This window comes from Mycteria americana, chromosome 2 (genome assembly GCF_035582795.1).
Source record: "Mycteria americana isolate JAX WOST 10 ecotype Jacksonville Zoo and Gardens chromosome 2, USCA_MyAme_1.0, whole genome shotgun sequence".
NCBI lineage: Eukaryota > Metazoa > Chordata > Aves > Ciconiiformes > Ciconiidae > Mycteria > Mycteria americana.
In genome coordinates this window covers 154357378-154375161 of record NC_134366.1, presented here as the reverse complement: position 1 = coordinate 154375161, position 17784 = coordinate 154357378, and the positions used below count along the sequence as shown (strand labels likewise).

At 41.1% G+C, this 17784-nt stretch overlaps 1 protein-coding gene and 1 long non-coding RNA gene across 7 annotated transcripts in view; one reads left to right on the top strand and one right to left on the bottom strand.

Annotated features, from left to right (window-relative positions):
* OXR1 (oxidation resistance 1) overlaps positions 1-16805 on the bottom strand; it is a 442087-nt gene extending 425282 nt beyond the window's left edge. For 4 of the 6 annotated variants that reach the window (XM_075495115.1, XM_075495119.1, XM_075495114.1 and 1 more), the window contains exon 1: positions 16708-16805. In XM_075495115.1, the coding sequence (XP_075351230.1) occupies positions 16708-16790 (83 nt within the window). In that variant the 5' untranslated portion in view covers positions 16791-16805. The remainder of the gene's footprint in view (positions 1-16707) is intronic. The other 2 variants (XM_075495117.1, XM_075495124.1) reach the window with 2 other exon arrangements.
* Positions 6445-11414, top strand: LOC142406344 (uncharacterized). The gene is made up of 3 exons (XR_012774549.1): positions 6445-6596; positions 7071-7138; positions 11016-11414. It is a non-coding gene; the product is annotated as an uncharacterized LOC142406344 (long non-coding RNA).
* Positions 16806-17784: the final 979 nt, after the last annotated feature.

Genomic DNA, 17784 nt, shown 5'->3' with positions numbered 1-17784 from the left:
ACGGGAAGACGTATATACCTATAAGAATGCTTGGTATCCAAATAAGGATAATTTCCACAGGTTTTTCTCTGTCTGTGCACTTGCGCATTTGTACAAATTGGCCATGGGAAACACAGTTACCTACTCCAAAAGGCCAGTGTGGGCTGACTGATGAAAGAGGCATTAAGGGCATCTGAGCAGGCTGCAGTACCTGCATATGTACCATCAAAACACTCTGCAATTTTTTCCTGTTGACCAGGTTCATTGGCAACTATTTATGAGGTAAATTTGGGTTGCTTAGCAATGATGTTTGCACTTCTCAGCTAGAAATGTTGGGCCAGAACCCCCTGGTGTCCCTGAGGAAAGGAATGCATCTGAAAACCAAACACCTAGTGTGGATGCAAGAGCTATTGCTCTATCAGTCCATCTGGACCACTCTCATTTCACAGGCATGGGGAGAGGCAGCTCATTGTAAAATGAAAACAGTGTAAATGGTCAGGGAATATGGTCTTTGGGGACAAAAAATACCCTTACTGAAAAAAAAGATTGTATTGCAGACCATAGGTTTTCCTGTCTGACAGCCCAGTCTTTTGTAGAAGCAAAGAGTTTTAAGAAATTACCTGTCCCTGCCATAGCATATAACCAGTAATATCAGACTGACTCCATCAACTTTGCATGCAAATCTGATCAAGTACTGAAAGGCTCTGTGCCAACTTAAGTCCATTTAAAGCAACTACTAAAACAATATTCCTATAAAACTTTCAATGTACGAAATCAGTGTTCTTTCCTTATCTTAATTTCGTAATTCACTGCACTGTTTTGAATGAAATGTTCCAAGAATGTCATCCTGAAATAGCACCTGGCAGGCAACCGGCGAGAGTCTAACAAAGTTATAAGCAATTGGAAGCAGAGCCTTATAATGGAGAGTGTCAGGCAAACTTAATAACAGGCTGTGTTACCAACCCTCTGTGAGAGAACAGAATATTTTCCTTCACAATATTCATTTAGCTGAAGTTGTGTAGGTGGCAGCTTTTAGCAGGTGCAGAATAAATATTTCCTGAGAAATATCACTGAAGAAGAAGATATTCATTTAAATTATTAATTAAGGTATTAAGCTTGCCAAATTAAATACAGATGATGTTCATATTCATTAGTCCGCCATTTCACTGATCCCTTTTATTCCTAGATTTTTAATAGCACTGTAGACCTACCCAGTGCTTTTCCACATTCTAATGTATTCTGAGCCGACAGGAGAAATGACACGCAAAGGAGTATTTTTTTGAAAAAGAGACCTTTCTGCCCTTCAGTAAATGTCCAGCTTTTCCATATCATGTATGAAATAGTTGTCATTCCAATTTGGTAGGGGATTAAGGAAGGATTTTACTTTCTCTGAAGTGATTCATAAAAAAAATAGCAATACATATTTTGAAGTGGATCTTTCTATACTTATCCAGATCCTTTTGATATGAGTTGGAAACTAGCCATTGCTTTCAATAGATTTGGAGTCAGGCCCTAAACGGATCTTACAATTTATGAAGAAAGAAAGTCTGAATTCCAAAGGGATGGAGTTGGGTTGTTCTTCAGAAGCAATTGTAAATATTTTTGGACCAACTTCTGAGAAGAAACTACACACACGCAAAAAAAGCCAACTAGAATTGTGACAATGGGAATGCTCTGCTTTAACTCAGACTCATGGCAAAATCCAGAGAGCTCATGCTGCAAACCTGCTGTGCACTCATTTCTGTGCTTATCACCAACATAACCTCTCTTGCTCTTCTTTTGTCTAAATAAGAGGTGCAGGGGTGCTGTCTTACATTTGTTGTGAGGTCGGCTGTTTATCTGATAGCCCAGAATTCCTCCTGTTATACTTACACTATTTTTAAATGGAAATAAAAGCTAATAGATGAGCAATTTACCTTCATTGTGGGCTAAGCCAGCACTGCCAAATACACCAAGTTACATGGACAGGTTTTGTAGGCAATATTTTTCTATCATAATTTCAGTCTTTTTAAGCACCTTTCTATATTGACTCTTATGTCAAATCTCCAAATGTTTTGTCGCTGCGTAGGCAGCAGACCTATATTTGGCAAAAAAGTGTTGTGAATCCCTGATCCAAAACAGGATACAGAAAGGTCCATAAAAATATAACTGTCAGCTCGGAAGCAACTCCGGATTTTGGGGGAGAGGATGGAGTTTTTGGCAGGAAGGCAAAGTTCTGAAATCACACTGCAGTTCTAGTATCTTCAAAGCAAGTCTGCTATAAAACCACAATACTTGTGCTTTCTTAACCCCACGGATAGCCTCACAGATGAAGAAGGATTTTGTGAATAAGCAGATTTTAGGAAGTCTGAGAGAACAACTGAAAGTTCTGGGGTGGCTCCACAGAGTGGCAGTGTGCTCTTGCTGCTGCTGAGCACTGCCCGCCTTGATGCCGCAGGTGGCTGACCAGGAGATGAAGGCTTTCCAAAGGGAAGAGACAGAGGAGCAGTGCCAGGTTCAACAAGCAGCAGACTAAGGAGGCACAAGGCCAGTTCCCTCTAATCAGTAGCATACTGGGCAGGAGCACCATTGGCACTTGGGTAGGGTTTGAGGGAAGTAAGAGGGGACTCACTGCCGCTTTCTTCTATGGAGCAGAGGGGAAGCTGTGGGAGACCCCATTCACAGCTCGGGGAAGAGACTGGGGAAATGGATGGGGCAGGAGGTGGGTGTACAATTCTGGAGGAGGAAATCTTGATAGGACACAGGCAGAGAGGCCTAGGGGAATTAAGTATTGACATGGTTGCTCATGGGAATGGGAAGGACTGTGTGTTCCACACTGTGGCTATGTTTAAAAGAGCTAATTGAAGACTGGGAACTGCTCCTCTATGGCTGTGCATAACATGCTCCTGAGAATACAGCTAGAGCTCCAAGATGGAATATGTATTTTTTAGAGTTCAGGTCATTTCAGGAATCATTTTTTGGGCTTCTGCTCCTTTGAAGTTATTTGTTCCAGATTCTTTTAGGGTATGCATTGAGGAATGTATTCAAGAGCTAAAATACCAGCAGAAACTACATACATTTGCATCTGTGCTCGAACCCAACACAGAGCAATGTTCTACCATCGCACTGTCCTCAGGGGAAATGGCTGTAGTTCAGAAAGAATTTCCTGTTGACTCACCACATGGTGAGGTGTAGTGGTGAGGAATTAGTCTACGCACTGCTGGCATGCTTCTTATTTTAACTGCTATTTTTCATCTAATCATGGTATATGAATGGAAAGATAAATATATTTACATTTCTGATTCTTCTAAATGTGGTTGCTACACCAGTCACTTATGCTGAGAGCTTGACAGCAACTACCCTGATGTGAAAACTGTTAGTGCAGTAAGTGTTCAGTCATCTCTGTTCCCTTTTTGAGCTCCCGTTTTGTGCTACTAGGCATTATCCTGTGAACTTCTTCATTACTACTATGGGCTATCCAGGGCTAACACTAATATGCCAGTTACCCAACAACAAAGAAAACTTAATTCTTCCAATGGCAGCCCTTTGGTGACAGTGCAACAGTGTGTGGTGAGAGCCACAGAAACTCACTTGGGAGCAGTGTTGGGGAAGAGACTGCCATGAAAAGATGTCTCTCATCTTGCAGCTCACAGATTTTACAGTGATTCATACAGCTCTGCATACCACAAGACGTATTTAAAAAGACAATAGGTTCATATAGGATGTCTCCTCACTCCCCTCTGTAGCTGTTCAAACATGAGGGGAAAAGTAGCAAAATATCTTTGTCCTCAGTGCTTCATTAGACAGACGCTGAATTTTCAAATTGGCAGAACTCATATACAGTACCCTCATATAATAATGTTAGAACAGCTTCATTCACAGTTTGCTGGAGGCTGAAAAAGGGAGAAGTATTTATGAGAAGCTGGGAATCAAGGCAGATGAGTCTTTATACACAGTAGTAAGACTTTATTTCAACACAGAACAGGGATCCAACACAGCAGTGAATGGGGAGAGAGGCTGTCAGTCCTCTTCTTGGCATTGTCCTAATCCTTCACACAGCCTTTTTATGTAGCCTCTTCTGGTGCTCCTCATAATGCCAAAATTTTTTTATTACTGCAAGGCCTGCCAAGAATTTCCCAAATGGAAATTCCTTTTCCAAAAGGAAAAATAGTCTGAGCCTTCAATAGCTTAGAAAGAGCTGTTTAAAATTAGAAGAAATACAAGTTTACAGGAATGTTCTTGAAAAAAAGGCAAATATAAGTCTTAAATTCCTTGTTTCCAAATTAAAAAAAGACCAAACCAGCAACAAAAACCTCTTCTTTCTTACTAAAGATTTTATTTAGACCACTTTTGTAATATTTCTTTTCCTCTTTTTAATAGTCTTGAACTATCCCATTGCAGCTTTAATTAGGATAACCTTTCATCTGTTTATGTTCTACCAGTGACATTTGAAGATTGGCCTTCAGTGAGAGCTTTGGGTGATGTGTACACTGAGGCTTTGGAAACTTCTTCTGGACAAGCTGCCAGCAAACTATTACCCTTCTAAATGTCAATAAGCTAGACATCAATTGTCAGCTTGCATCATTTCTAAAAGCCTGCTCTCTCTGTAGATTAGATCAAAAGTCAGATGCACACTGAAAAAAATAGCACTAGATTTTGATCATGTATTAAGTATTTTTATCCCTTGGGACTTGGGTGAAAAAAGTTATACTTAAAAGATGCTAGCTTACCGTTGCACAGTTCTAAAAAACAGAATAAAGATTTATAGATCCATTTTTAGAATATTGAGCAGAGTCCCTAATGGATTTTTTTAATATAAAGATACATTAAAAAGGGATGTCTACTGAGAGGAAAAATACAAAGCAGGAATTTTAAAGAAGTACTAACACCAGTCAGTGTTGGGGGGGCACGGAGGGGAAAGAAGTTGTGGCTGAAGACGAGTACGTCTAGTGGTGAGACCATGTGATTTACAGATTAAAAATACCTGTGTTGAAGAAAATACATTATTTACTTTTCTCTGCCACATGCTCAGTTTCTTCCTGTCTCATATTGGTGATTTACCTTTTGCATCAGACCAAGGACATCATTATTACCAGCAAGGTCTTGAGCAATGACTGGGATCTATTTTCAATTCTCTTGGTGTTACAGTGTTCCTCTCTTTTGGCACATTCAAATTTGTCTGGAGCGTTAGGAGATGCATGTTCCTTTCAGTGTGTTCCATGGCTAAGGCAGCTTCTAACATAATCTCCTCCCTCTTCATTACAGTGATATACTTGAAGAAGTCACAAAATATTTCTATAGATAAAAATATAAAAAAGAATACAGTACGTGATATATACATGAATGAAAGACACCTTAGAACATGGAGGAAATAACCCATACAATGATTTTACCGTCCTTCATACCTTTCCTTGCTATGTGACCCACATTTTTCAATTATTGTGCCTCCAAAACAATTTAGAACCTCCAACAGGGCCATAATGGAGACGTTCTGGCCCAGTTCTCTGGATCCAGACCATAAAATCATTGTTAGTTGCTAAACCAGCTGCAACAAACTTTTACAAAGAGCTCCATTTGCTCTTGATGCTGCTGCCCCTGCAGAAGCTCTATCTATTGTCTGTGCTTAGCCTAGTGCTCGGCTCTGCCCTATTACAGACTGTAATAATCCTAGCATTACAGTCCTCACCATCTCACACCTCCATGCTGACCTTTCCCACTCCCCCTTGATCTCCTCCATGTGCTTTAAGTGATGTTCATTTCAGAGCTAAGGAAAGACTTGCCTCAGGGACATATAAAGCATTAATAATTGTATTTCAAAGTTTCATACTTGAATCTATACATCTGTGACAGAAGTCCCTCATTCATCACCTCTTGATCACAGCACTTTACTTTGGCATATGTCTGGCAGACGAATTGATAAGCTTTTCTATTCCAAGCAAACTTGGAATAGATATAATATCCTTTTTTTGGTCTTTCCTTCTCTTTTACTTTGGCCTTTATCATGATTGTAGAGTTGCACGGAAGCGCATTATGCTAGCTCTATCTGGTAATGAAGTAAGTGGTGGGAGATGGAGAGATCCATTTGGTGTTGACTCCACGTGCAGAGCTTGGCAGTCATTCAGTTGTTATTAGAGACATGCTACTGATGTAACGTTACTAACTTGACCTAATACCAGCCTTCTCTTTGTATTGTAGAACTTTACCAAGTGTAATGGATGTGACATCTACTGATGTAACTCTCTACCCTATGTATCATCACAAATACGGTAATTTTAACTAAGTGCTACCACTAGCAGCCAAGAAGCAGATAAGCTGATGAACTTCATCTTAGTAAGTTAAAAAAATCCGTAACATTAGTCTTACTATTGGTTGCTTTTCTAATACTGACTTTTTCTCTCTGCCACATCATATTGTTCCTGTTAATCTCTTGTAACTTGACTAAGCCAAAGAGAATATGAAAATTGTTTGTCTACCTCTTCTGCTGTCTGAAGAAAAGTGCTGTTACAATGACATGGCTGTGATGCTGTTGGGATTGGATTTGTATGTCACAGAAATCATCTACCTTTAGTCATCTAAAACTTAGGCAGCAAGTCAAGACAGTGATCAAGGCTCCGCTATAGTCAAGGGAAGAAGAGTAGGTGATTCCTCCTACCTCTCCTAGACACTAAGCTCAGAATGAAAAGAAGCACACTCTTGGAGACGCATGTAGCCATTCATTACACTGGAAACATAGACATGTAGCTTAGATATGATGCTTAACTTTTGGATTTCTAAAGTAAGATGAGATGAATCCAGTTCAAACAGCTTACTCATGCTTCTTTAACAACCTGAATCAGCTCGTGTGAAAGTAAGTGAAAGCTTACCATTGACCTCCATGGGACTAAAACCATATTCAGATAGCAATACAATTATAACATTGTGTTAATGTCTTGTGCTAACAATTGTGCTCATGATAATATTGATATGTCATCACTGAAATTACTCAAGACATAAAATTGGCTGACAGTTATTTCTGAGGATGGGCCTATTGCTGACCCATAAATCTCTTTCTTTGGCCTTCTTTCATTATCAGGCAGCTCACCATTCAGAAGGAAATGTCTCTTCCGTTTTAGATTTGGATAGGCTGGATCAGACCACCTCCATTGACAAGTGTTATGAAACTGGCATAGCTACCTACTGAGTGAGTGTTGAGTGAAAGTTTTTTCTGTAACTGATTCATCTCTTTATATGTTCCTAAGCACTTCTAAGAAAAAAAAATATAGGCCTGAGGCAGATCAAACAGAAAAAGATAGAAAGGATTCAGAAGGATCAAAGTGAGAAAAGGTTATTCCCAAATGCTTTCTGAAATGGCAGTCTTCAGTGCTGAACTGAAAGTACTCTGCAGTTATTATTACCTGTTTGCAATCAGAGCCTGGAGTACGCCAACACGGAAATGGTCTCCACTGTAGGAGTCATTCTACATCCCAAACAAAAAACTTGTCTCTTAAATTACACTTGTTTTATGAATTAGGAATTTTCAGCTCTCCTTCTGCATTCCTCTTGCATTTGTCTACCTTACCTTACGTATTGCTATGGTATGCAATGGGCCGGAACAACACTGAATGGAGTTATATTGCCCTAGCAGCTGAGTTGACTAAATAATGTTCTAGCATAGCACGGTGTTTCTGAGCATGCATAAAGCTCCATTTAGACTTGACTTATTGTTTATGTTGTCTCCTTCGAAGTGTTGTGCATTCACCGTCTATCATTATGAATTACAGATTCAGGATGACAGAATCTTTCTTCAAAAACAGAGAGTAACCTTTCATTGACCACAAACCCCTAAAAATACACATTTTTTTCTTAGTTTCTGGAGATTCTAACTAAAATGTTCTATATTGATTAATGAGTTCTATATTGATTAATGAGATATATTGATTAATGCAAGTCACTAATCATCTCTTCACTTTAGACATACCGTTAATTATGTAACTTATTCAGAACTTTTCACATCTGTCCTTTTGGCTTGTTCTGAATCTTCTGCTGTTCTTACCTGTTCCTTATGTAACTCATACAGGTTGTACTGCAGCATTTGACTTATTTTCTTTTTTTGCTTTTTTGACTCAAGAAAGAAGAGAGAAAGGAGGAAGATGCACGGATTTTGTTTTTTTTACATTTGTCTGTTAGCTTAGGTTCAGGCTGTGAAAATGCTACTGCAATGCTACCTAACAAGCACCTTAGAGCCATGGCTCAAGTTGAAACCTCAGAAGTCCAAATGAGTTTTCTCAAAATAGGCATTCTCTCACTTATTTAACTGGTTTCAATTTAATCAACATCCAACTCCACGTATTCTCCTAGTGATAAGTTTAGCTATAACTATATCACCTTCAGAAACAGCATTTGAGCCTCAGTCCCCCATATCCCGAGAGAACTGGCTGTGCTAGGGAAGACCATCTTCTCTTTTATCCATTCAACCTATTCTATTTTGTATAGATAATTACTTATTACACTAGGGGCAGGGTGGGAGGGAAGGAAGGAAGAGGTTGTGTCTTACTAGTTAAGACGTCAGTTAGGGGGTAAAAGATTGAGGGGGGGGTGTTGCAATAAATATGCATAAGAGGAAAAACTGCTTAGCTAAGACTGAGAGTTACCTGGTTTAGTGTGTCCCCACTTTGGTTAGGGAACTGACCTAGGATGTGATTTCAGGTCCCTGATCTGAATCATACAGATTTGATCACACAGGTTTGCCTGACCTCTGAAGAAGTTTCCTCAGATGGGGCACTTCACTACATTAAGCCTCAGCAGACATTTGGATGTAGATGCTGTGTTACCTTCGTTGTATTACCGCTGCAGGTGATGACAAGTATTTTACCATGTTGGACATTATCCTTAGGGAATTTCTATAGTAGGACAGTTAGTAAATTATGAACCTGCACCCAATAACCATGTCTGTCCTGGGGTATGTTTATTTTTCCTCTTTTTCCCTTGAACAGGGCATAGCACCTGAAAAGAGTGCATAATTTATGATATTTTAGGATCAAAGGACCTTTCTCAGCCTTCTCCAGTGAAATAAAATATTAACTGAAGGAGCCCTCTAGCTAAAGAACAGAAATACAGCCTTCAAACCTGCAGAGGGGGTGGCTCGCCATGGTATTCAAAGATTTCTTAGGAATGTTGACTTTCCTCTCTCTTTTCGCATTCATGATCAAGGAGTCCATAAAACTTCAGATTTGATTACCCTCTCCCCTTCTTGGCAGCACAATATGCATTGACAAACTCTGGCCTGGATTTGTAATATTTTTGCAGCTCAACAATTCACCAAGTCATTAATGTTGGGGACTGCTCATCCCACACTAATAAAAGAAGTGAAAGACAAACAGAGTGCTTTGCTCAAACAGCCACGCCATATTTTCTGCTTGTTGTAGGTGGTGTCACATCAGAACAAGATCCTTCTCTGCATATCACTCAGAGATAGTACAGGCAGCATCCTGTACTATCTGATTTCTGAAGAACCCTCATTTAAAAACTAGAGCTGTCTGTGTTTTGTGGGAAGTCTGGCACCTCATGCTGGCTTAGAGGTTCACCTAGACTGCAGTTAGGCCTAATTACCTTTGAAAATCTTAGCATAGATGCTTGATAGAGCTGTGCTGCAAATATTTGCATTCTCACAAATCTTATTTGAGTTTACATGAAAATCATAGCACTTTGGCTACAATACTGTAGAAATCCAGGGAATGATGTTGAGAAATGCTAGCAGCAGGCTATTAGCAACCCTGTTTCACCACAGGTTAGAACCAGTTGGCTATGGACATAGGTATGGGAAACTGCTAACTGTGGAGATCCCAGACAGCTTATTTGCTAGTGGATTTACGAGACGTTTGGAAGGAAATAACATGCTGCCAGTCTTCTCAAATATCAGGGTAATATCTACACTGCATTAGGGTGACAATAATGCCAAGCTTGTCTCACAGTAAAATGAGAAAGGAGTATGTTCATGGGAGTATGCCCAAGTGCAAAAACATAAGTCCACTCTCCACTTTGCATTTATGTAATAATATGCACCGGTAGCATAGGTGAAGTGTAGAAGAGACAATTTGTTGAACGCTTATACTTGATACATTACACCCCACAGGATCCTTGAGGTGTGTTGGGTGTGTTGATGATATGGTTCAGATGAGAGAAGACAGGACTGCAGTAGACTTGAAGGCAATAAAAAATAGCATGACTGATTAGCACATGTGATTTTAACTCTGCTGGCATTTTCACTTGTACATACTGAGAACTATAATAAAAAATCATTCTCATATCGCATTCACAAGTGCATCAAAACTGTTTTGAAAAGGTGGTCAATATTGTTATTTCCATTTTACAGAAAAGGATGTGATAAGACAGTATCACTTAGGGTCTCACTGCCAACCCAGGATTCCAGCACAGATTTCTCACACCCCAGGCTGTGGCAATGAAGACAGGTTGAGTAGGGCAGGATCAGTTTAGGGAGCATTTAAACAAATTGATCATGCACAAGTCCATGGGACTGGATGGGATGCACCCACCAGTGCTGATGGAGCTGGCCCATGTTATTGCTAGGCTCCTCTGGATTCCATCAATTCCATTGACTGTCTCACATCATATTTCCTCCTTGAGTTCTTTGGATGGTATGGCTGTTACTTCAATCGAGCCTGTAAAACCTGTTACATTTCCACATGTCATATGTAGTTTTGAAAAGAAAAAAACCTAAAAAGCACAGATGTATTAGGCAGCTCACATAAAAAAAAAAATCTGGAAGGAATTAAACTGTTAGTTGTACTTTCAGCTGGGTTTTTTTTGAGACAAAAGTCCTTGGGACTAATCCCACGCTTAACTGTACCAGCTGCATTGCTTTATATGGTGGAGTAACTCTTCATTTACAGCAGAACACAAAGAGAATTGGCCCCTTTAGACTTCCTTAGCAAATTTTTATGGAAAGAAATTGGCGTGGCTGTTTGTGAAATATATCCTGTATGCTAACAAGAGCTTTCTTCAAAAGTTCCCCGTTATCTGTCTCTCCCTCTTTTTCATTATTTTCTTTGTTTACCTAGGTACCTTAACAAAGATCCTAAAATTGGAAATGACTAGCAGAGGTATGGAAGCCTCCTAAACAACTAAAAAACATAAGGAGAAAAAGAGGCCAGGGACCATCCCAAGGCAGTCGTTCTGCCTCTTCCTTCCTTTGCTTGAAGACTTACAGTAGAAGAGAAGAGTCTGCTGAAAAATATTAAATGGGGCACAAACTGCAGTTGACGTACTAAGCTATTACTATTATTGGAACCAAATCTTCATACTGGTGTTTCAAGTAGCAGAGCGTGCCTGTAGAGCACAGTGTTTAGTGAAGGCTGGAAAAACCCACAGTTTTGTGCCATGTAACCCAAACTGAGCCTGACATATCTTTCACCATGTTTTGAAAGGAAAACTGTATGGAAATATATAGACATACAGAAGGAAAACGTGACTCCTTTTCTCTCCTTTTGATTAATTTAATCATGCTCTCAGAAGCTGACTTGTTTGTGTAAAACATTATTTTTCAGTGAAAATAATCCTTTTTATAAAATGGAGAATTCATTATACATTGCTCTTCTGAAAGCAGACCTCTCCAACAGAGTGAACTCGTGAATCAACAGCTGATAGCCGTTGTTTCTAAGTACATTCTATTTATAGAGGAGCACTTACATGACATTGCAGAGGCAATAAACCGAAGATAAAGGTAATTTATCAGAGCAGAAATCTCTACTGCAGATAAGATGGTATTAAGCATCCCACATTTACGTGGGTTTATTTAGTGTCTTTGGACACAAGCATATCGATGTTGGCAACCTGTGTGAGAAGAATTTCAGTCAGGGGTTGCATAAATCTGAAGCACTATGGGAAGAAAGAGGGATAGAATATATGAGCAGCAGAGGATCTACCAGGAACAGTTAGAGGGCTGTAGCCCCCTTCATTTCTGTCACCTGGGCTCAGCGTGCATTACATGTCACATGACTGGCAGCAGTCCAAACAACCTCACCTTACGAGCATAACAGCATTCATCCCCTAGGATACCTAGGTATCTGGCACATTACTTACAGAGTATTTGCTTGGGGGAATACGTATGTAGAGATTTAAGAGCAGGAACAAGCACAGAATCTTGCCTTGTGTGTGCAATTACACCGCATATTCAACCTCTGCCTACTTACCATCATTTTGTATTTGTATGTTCTTCACCTCTCTTCTATGTCGTCACCTCTTCACCTGCGGTGACCTCATGGCAGTCTACAACTTCCTCATAGGGGGCAGCGGAGGGGGAGGTGCTGATCTCCTCTCTCTGGTGACCAGCGATAGGACACGAGGAAATGGAATGAAGCTGCGTCAGGGCAAGTTCAGACAGGGCGTTAGGAAAAGGTTCTTCACTGAGAGGGTGGTCGGTCACTGCAACAGGCTCCCCAGGGAACTGGTCACAGCACCAAGCCTGCAGAGTTCAAGGAGCATCTGGATGATGCTCTTAGCCATATGGTTTAATTTTGGGTAGTCCTGCGAGGAGCAGGGCGTTGGACTCAATGATCCTCATGGGTCTCTTCCAATTCGAGATATTCTATGATTCTATGATTCTCATCTTTTAATGGTGTTTTAAACAGTAGCTCAATACTTCTGAGTTTATCAGCCAGAATGGTGAGCAAGGCAAACTCTAATCCAAATGAAAATGGGTTCAGTAAAGGGTAGGGTTATCTATTATTTCCTTCAATCCATACAAGGCATCACTTGAGACCTAATTTCTTTTCTTGCTGTCTCAATACATTTTATTAGATAGAATTTTTTTCGAGATGCCACAAGGACTTCTGAGCTTTAACCAGTCAACAAGGATTCTAAAAGATTTTCTTAACTTTCTTATCACTGAGCTAATCATGTTATGAAAAAGATTTCAACAACCCCTATATTGAGGGTTTTGAACAGAATCTTCCTTCAGTGGGAAAGGAAAGAGCATTTAAAAAAAGGTAATAAGGCAGAAAAACAGCAGACAAAAACTTAAAAACACCCATGCAGGAATAAAACTCCATGTTTTTTACTCTTAAGGTGAATAAAGGCAAGAAGCTAATTCCTAGAGTTGGAGAGACCTTTTCCATGCAATAGTGGTCTGAACCAATGCATACTTCTATACGGTTTCATTTAAAGTAGTCTGAAGATAGTTCATGATTCAATGAAGAATACCACTTTTCCTGATATACATATATTTGTATGACCCTTAATCAGTTATTCACTGACAATTATGAAAAGGTATATAGGTAAGCAAAAAAATTACAAGGATCATCTAAAGTACATTTCTCTTCAAAGCTTCTCAGGCTACAGACAAAATCTATTTCAATAGGTGGAAAAAAGTTCACAGAATCACAGAATCGTATAGGTTGGAAAAGACCTTTAAGATCATCGAGTCCAACCATAAACCTAACACTACCAAGACCACCACTACACCATGTCCCTAAGCACCTCATCCAAACGTCCTTTAAATACCTCCAGGGATGGCGACTCAACCACTTCCCTGGGCAGCCTGTTCCAAGGCTTGACAACCCTTTCAGTGAAGAAAAATTTCCTAATATCCAGTCTAAACCTCCCCTGGTGCAACTTGAGGCCATTTCCTCTTGTCCTATCACTTGTTACCTGGGAGAAGAGACTGACCCCCACCTCTCTACACCCTCCTTTCAGGTAGTTGCAGAGATCGAGAAAGTCTCCCCTCAGCCTCCTTTTCTGCAGGCTAAACAATCTCAGTTCCCTCAGCAACTCCTCATAAGACTTCTGCTCCAGACCCTTCACCAGCTTCTCTGGACACGCTCCAGCACCTCAATGTCTCTCTTGTAGTGGGGGGCCCAAAACTGAACACAGCATTCGAGGTGCGGCCTCACCAGTGCCGAGTACAGGGGCACAATCACTTCCCTAGTCCTGCTGGCCACGCTATTTTTGATACAAGCCAGGATGCCATTGGCTTTCTTGGCCACCTGGGCACACTGCTGGCTCATTTTCAGGCGGCTGTCAACCAACACTCCCAGGTCCTTCTCTGCCAGGCAGCTTTCCAGCCACTCTTCCCCAAGCCTGTAGCGTTGCATGGGTTGCTGTGGCCCAAGTGCAGGACCTTGCACTTGGCCTTGTTAAACCTCATACAATTGACCTCAGCCCATCGATCCAGCTTGTCCAGGTCCCTCTGCAGAGCCTTCCTCCCCTCAAGCACATCAACACTCCCACACAACTTGGTGTCATCTGCAAACTTGCTGAGAGTGCACTCGATCCCTTCGTCCAGATCATTGATAAAGATGTTAAACAGAACTGGCCCCAACACCGAGCCCTGGGGAACACCACTTGTGACCGGCCGCCAACCGGAGTAAACTCCATTCACCACCACTCTTTGGGCCCGGACATCCAGCCAGTTCTTTCCCCAGCGAAGAGTACACCCGTCCAAGCCATGAGCAACCAGTTTCTCCAGGAGAATGCTGTGGGAAACCGTGTCAAAGGCTTTACTGAAGTCTAGGTAGACAACATCCACAGCCTTTCCCTCATCCACTAGGTGGGTCACCTTGTCATAGAAGAAGATCAGGTTGGTCAAGCAGGACCTGCCTTTCCTGAACCCATGCTGGCTGGACTTGATCCCTTGGTTATTCTCTACATGCCGTGTGATAGCACTCAGGATGATCTGCTCCATCAGCTTCCCCGGCACCGAGGTCAGGCTGACAGGCCTGTAGTTCCCCGGGTCCTCCTTCCGGCCCTTCTTGAAGATGGGTGTCACATTAGCTAATCTCCAGTCAGCAGGGAGCTCCCCAGTTAGCCAGGTCTGCTGGTAAATGATGGAAAGGGGCTTGGTGAGCACATCTGCCAGTTCCTTCAGTACTCTCGGGTGGATCTCATCAGGCCCCATAGACTTGTGGGGCTTCTTAGTTCCTAAGAAGCCATACTGTACAGGGAGGGTCAGATGCTGAAATCTGCTGTAGTAAAGGGTGAACATATCGGAAGGTGCTGGCAACCTGTTGTGGAATCACAGTTACTTTACACACGGTAATGAAACAAAATTATCACACTGCTGTTGGGAGTCCATCTAACTGAGCAACTATAGGTGAAAGAGAAGATACGACAAGGAGACTGCCAAACTGTTAACTTCAGGGAAGTTTCCTGAACTACTGTACAGTATAGAAGAACACAGAGATCAGATTCCTCAGCTACCAAAAACATCGTCAAATCTTGACAGACGCAAGGCAAATGTGAGATGTCTCCGTATTTCCTGCCCTGCAAAAGGGCTGAAGTAACGTGCTCTCTCAACACTTCCAGTGGAGCACTCTGGCCATTTTTCACTACTCTAGCACAAGCTGTGGTTTATAGCTACAACTGAACAAAGTAGGGGGGATTCAGTCTACAACCATATGAGATGCTGTAGGCTTTTCAAGACATCTGCATGGGGCTGGCAGAAATGACAGTCGATCTGGTACAGCAGACCACTACACTTCAGAAGATGTAGATAGAAGACAGGTGAGATACCTAAGGCATCTCAAATGACAGTACACGCTTATGCCTGGACAACTGAATCATACCTAGTTAAGTCTAGGCAGCAATGCTGCTGGAGTTCACAAAACCTCAAAGAGCACTGACTCACTTCTTTTCAGTCCTGTTTTAAGGGTATATTCTGATTTAATAGCCTCACTGCAACATGTTGTACAGGATGCATGAAGTGAAAAATCTAAATCCCTAGAGGCAGGTTTTTTTGCAATCATTATGTTGTTCTGTTCAATTAGTCTCCCTACTTGGTACAACCAACCACCAGGCCCCCCACCCTCCCTATAATGCCCAGACTAAAAAGCAGCATTTTAAAGTGTTTATGAAATATTTATCTTTAATTTTGCCTCTCTTCATCCTTGCAGGCTCTTGACTGCCTTGATCTAGAAACCCTCTGTTTTCTGTAGCTGGAATAAAGTGTATAAGCACATTTGCCCACACAATTTCCCTTAATGACAGATTTTAGTTAAAGATACAGTTAAGTGCTAGTTATCATATAAAGAGATAGGAGTAGAAATAATCACAGTTCTGAAAGGAAAAGATTGGCTGATTTTTTTTTTCTTTCATTTTTGTTAGTTCATGTAAACAGTATAAACTGGTAAAACTGGGGCTTAGGTAGACTGGGCAACTACCACTGGCAAGGTACTAGAATAAATGGACCAGTGGAGTACAAAGATGGATTGGATGACCTTTCACAGTTCCTCCCAGCACTGTTTTCTTTAGTACAAATAAATGGCATAAGCCAATGTGGCAAGCTTCACATTAGTCAAATTGTGTCTTTGATTTACAGTGATTGCAAGTATTTGCAATTCTTGGAGGAAAGATGAACAGCACTGTGAATAACTACTGATCATTATTTAGAATCTTGTTGCAGATGGAGTAAGAGAGAAGCAACAATATATTGATATAAAACAGTGAGTTAACAAGGTTCAATGGTAAACGCAACAGTGGTTTAACAAGATTCGATGGCAAGGTACACTTGATTATTTGCTGCATAGAGGACAGGGTCAGACAAAACTGTCAGGGAGGCCCTCCCGTTGCATCATGAGGTTCAGAAAGGACCCTCTTGCTTTCTAAACTCCTTCTCAGAGAGGAGCCTAGGTGCGGCTGGATCCAGTCCTAGTCCCAGACTTGGTCAAGAGTTTATGTCTAAAGGATTATATATGCACAATCAATCCTTTATATCACTTATCTAACATTTCAAAGTTTAGCATGCTATTAGTCACTTACCGAGGATCTGTTGCGGCAAGGAATCTCTCAACGTCGAGGAGTAACCCCGAGAGGTGTCCCTGCTCAAGGGGAGGTCCTGGCATGCAGTACCCCGCTGTGCAGGAGCGCTCAGAGGGCCCTGTGCTGCCCACTATTTATAGAGTAAGACGATTGACTTACAGTCATATTTGCATACCAGCAAGACATCTGGATCACTGCTCCAGACAGCCCTTGGCTACTGTGTTGCCATCCATCCCCAAAGTCCAGCATAAGCTGGATGCAGCCATCACAACCCCCACTGGTGGTTATAGCTAAGGGGGAGGGCGCGGAGTCCACCGCCACAAATCTGGAAACACATTTGGGTTAAAATGCTGACTTAAAGAGATCAAGATCTCACCTCTAGTTCTTCTTTCATGTTCACTTATCATGCAGTTAGACATCGGGAGGGGTCAAATAATTATTCAAAGTTACTTTAAAAATTCAGGCTGGTAGTATTTGAATATTTCTGGCCTGTTTCACATCCAAATATAATTTTGCCATTCTGTCTTTAGATAGGTATTGTGTCATCTTTCTTTGTCTCTTCTGGTTGGGAATGTGCATTAGTCATTTGTACCTCTTTAACAAGAAGAGGTCATCTGGCTTGATGATTAATGCCTCTCATCTTCAATAACAGCACTAAGAATGCTAAAAGCCTCATCAGACTAATTACTAAGAATGCCCTTGGGCCAGCCACAAGGCCTCCATACAGATCTGTCATGAGTTCACAGAACTGCTATGCCTGATCTTTTTAGTTACTTCTTCTAAGAAATATCTGGTAATTCAATGGAGATCACAGACACAGCAATCAATGGCTTGAGATTGCTTTGTCTGTGATCTCCATTGAATTACCAGATGTGGCAGTTTTGTCAGGATTTTTCCCCAGATAGCTAATTTCAATGCACTGAGTTCATCACAGTTTTCATTATGAAAATTGCTCATCTACAGCGGCAATGTAACAAATACTGACCAAGGAAGAAAATTAGATAATTCTGAGCCAAAATAAAATGGTTTCCTTAACAAATTGAAGAGGAAAGCAACGAAGATAAGATAATAATCTCC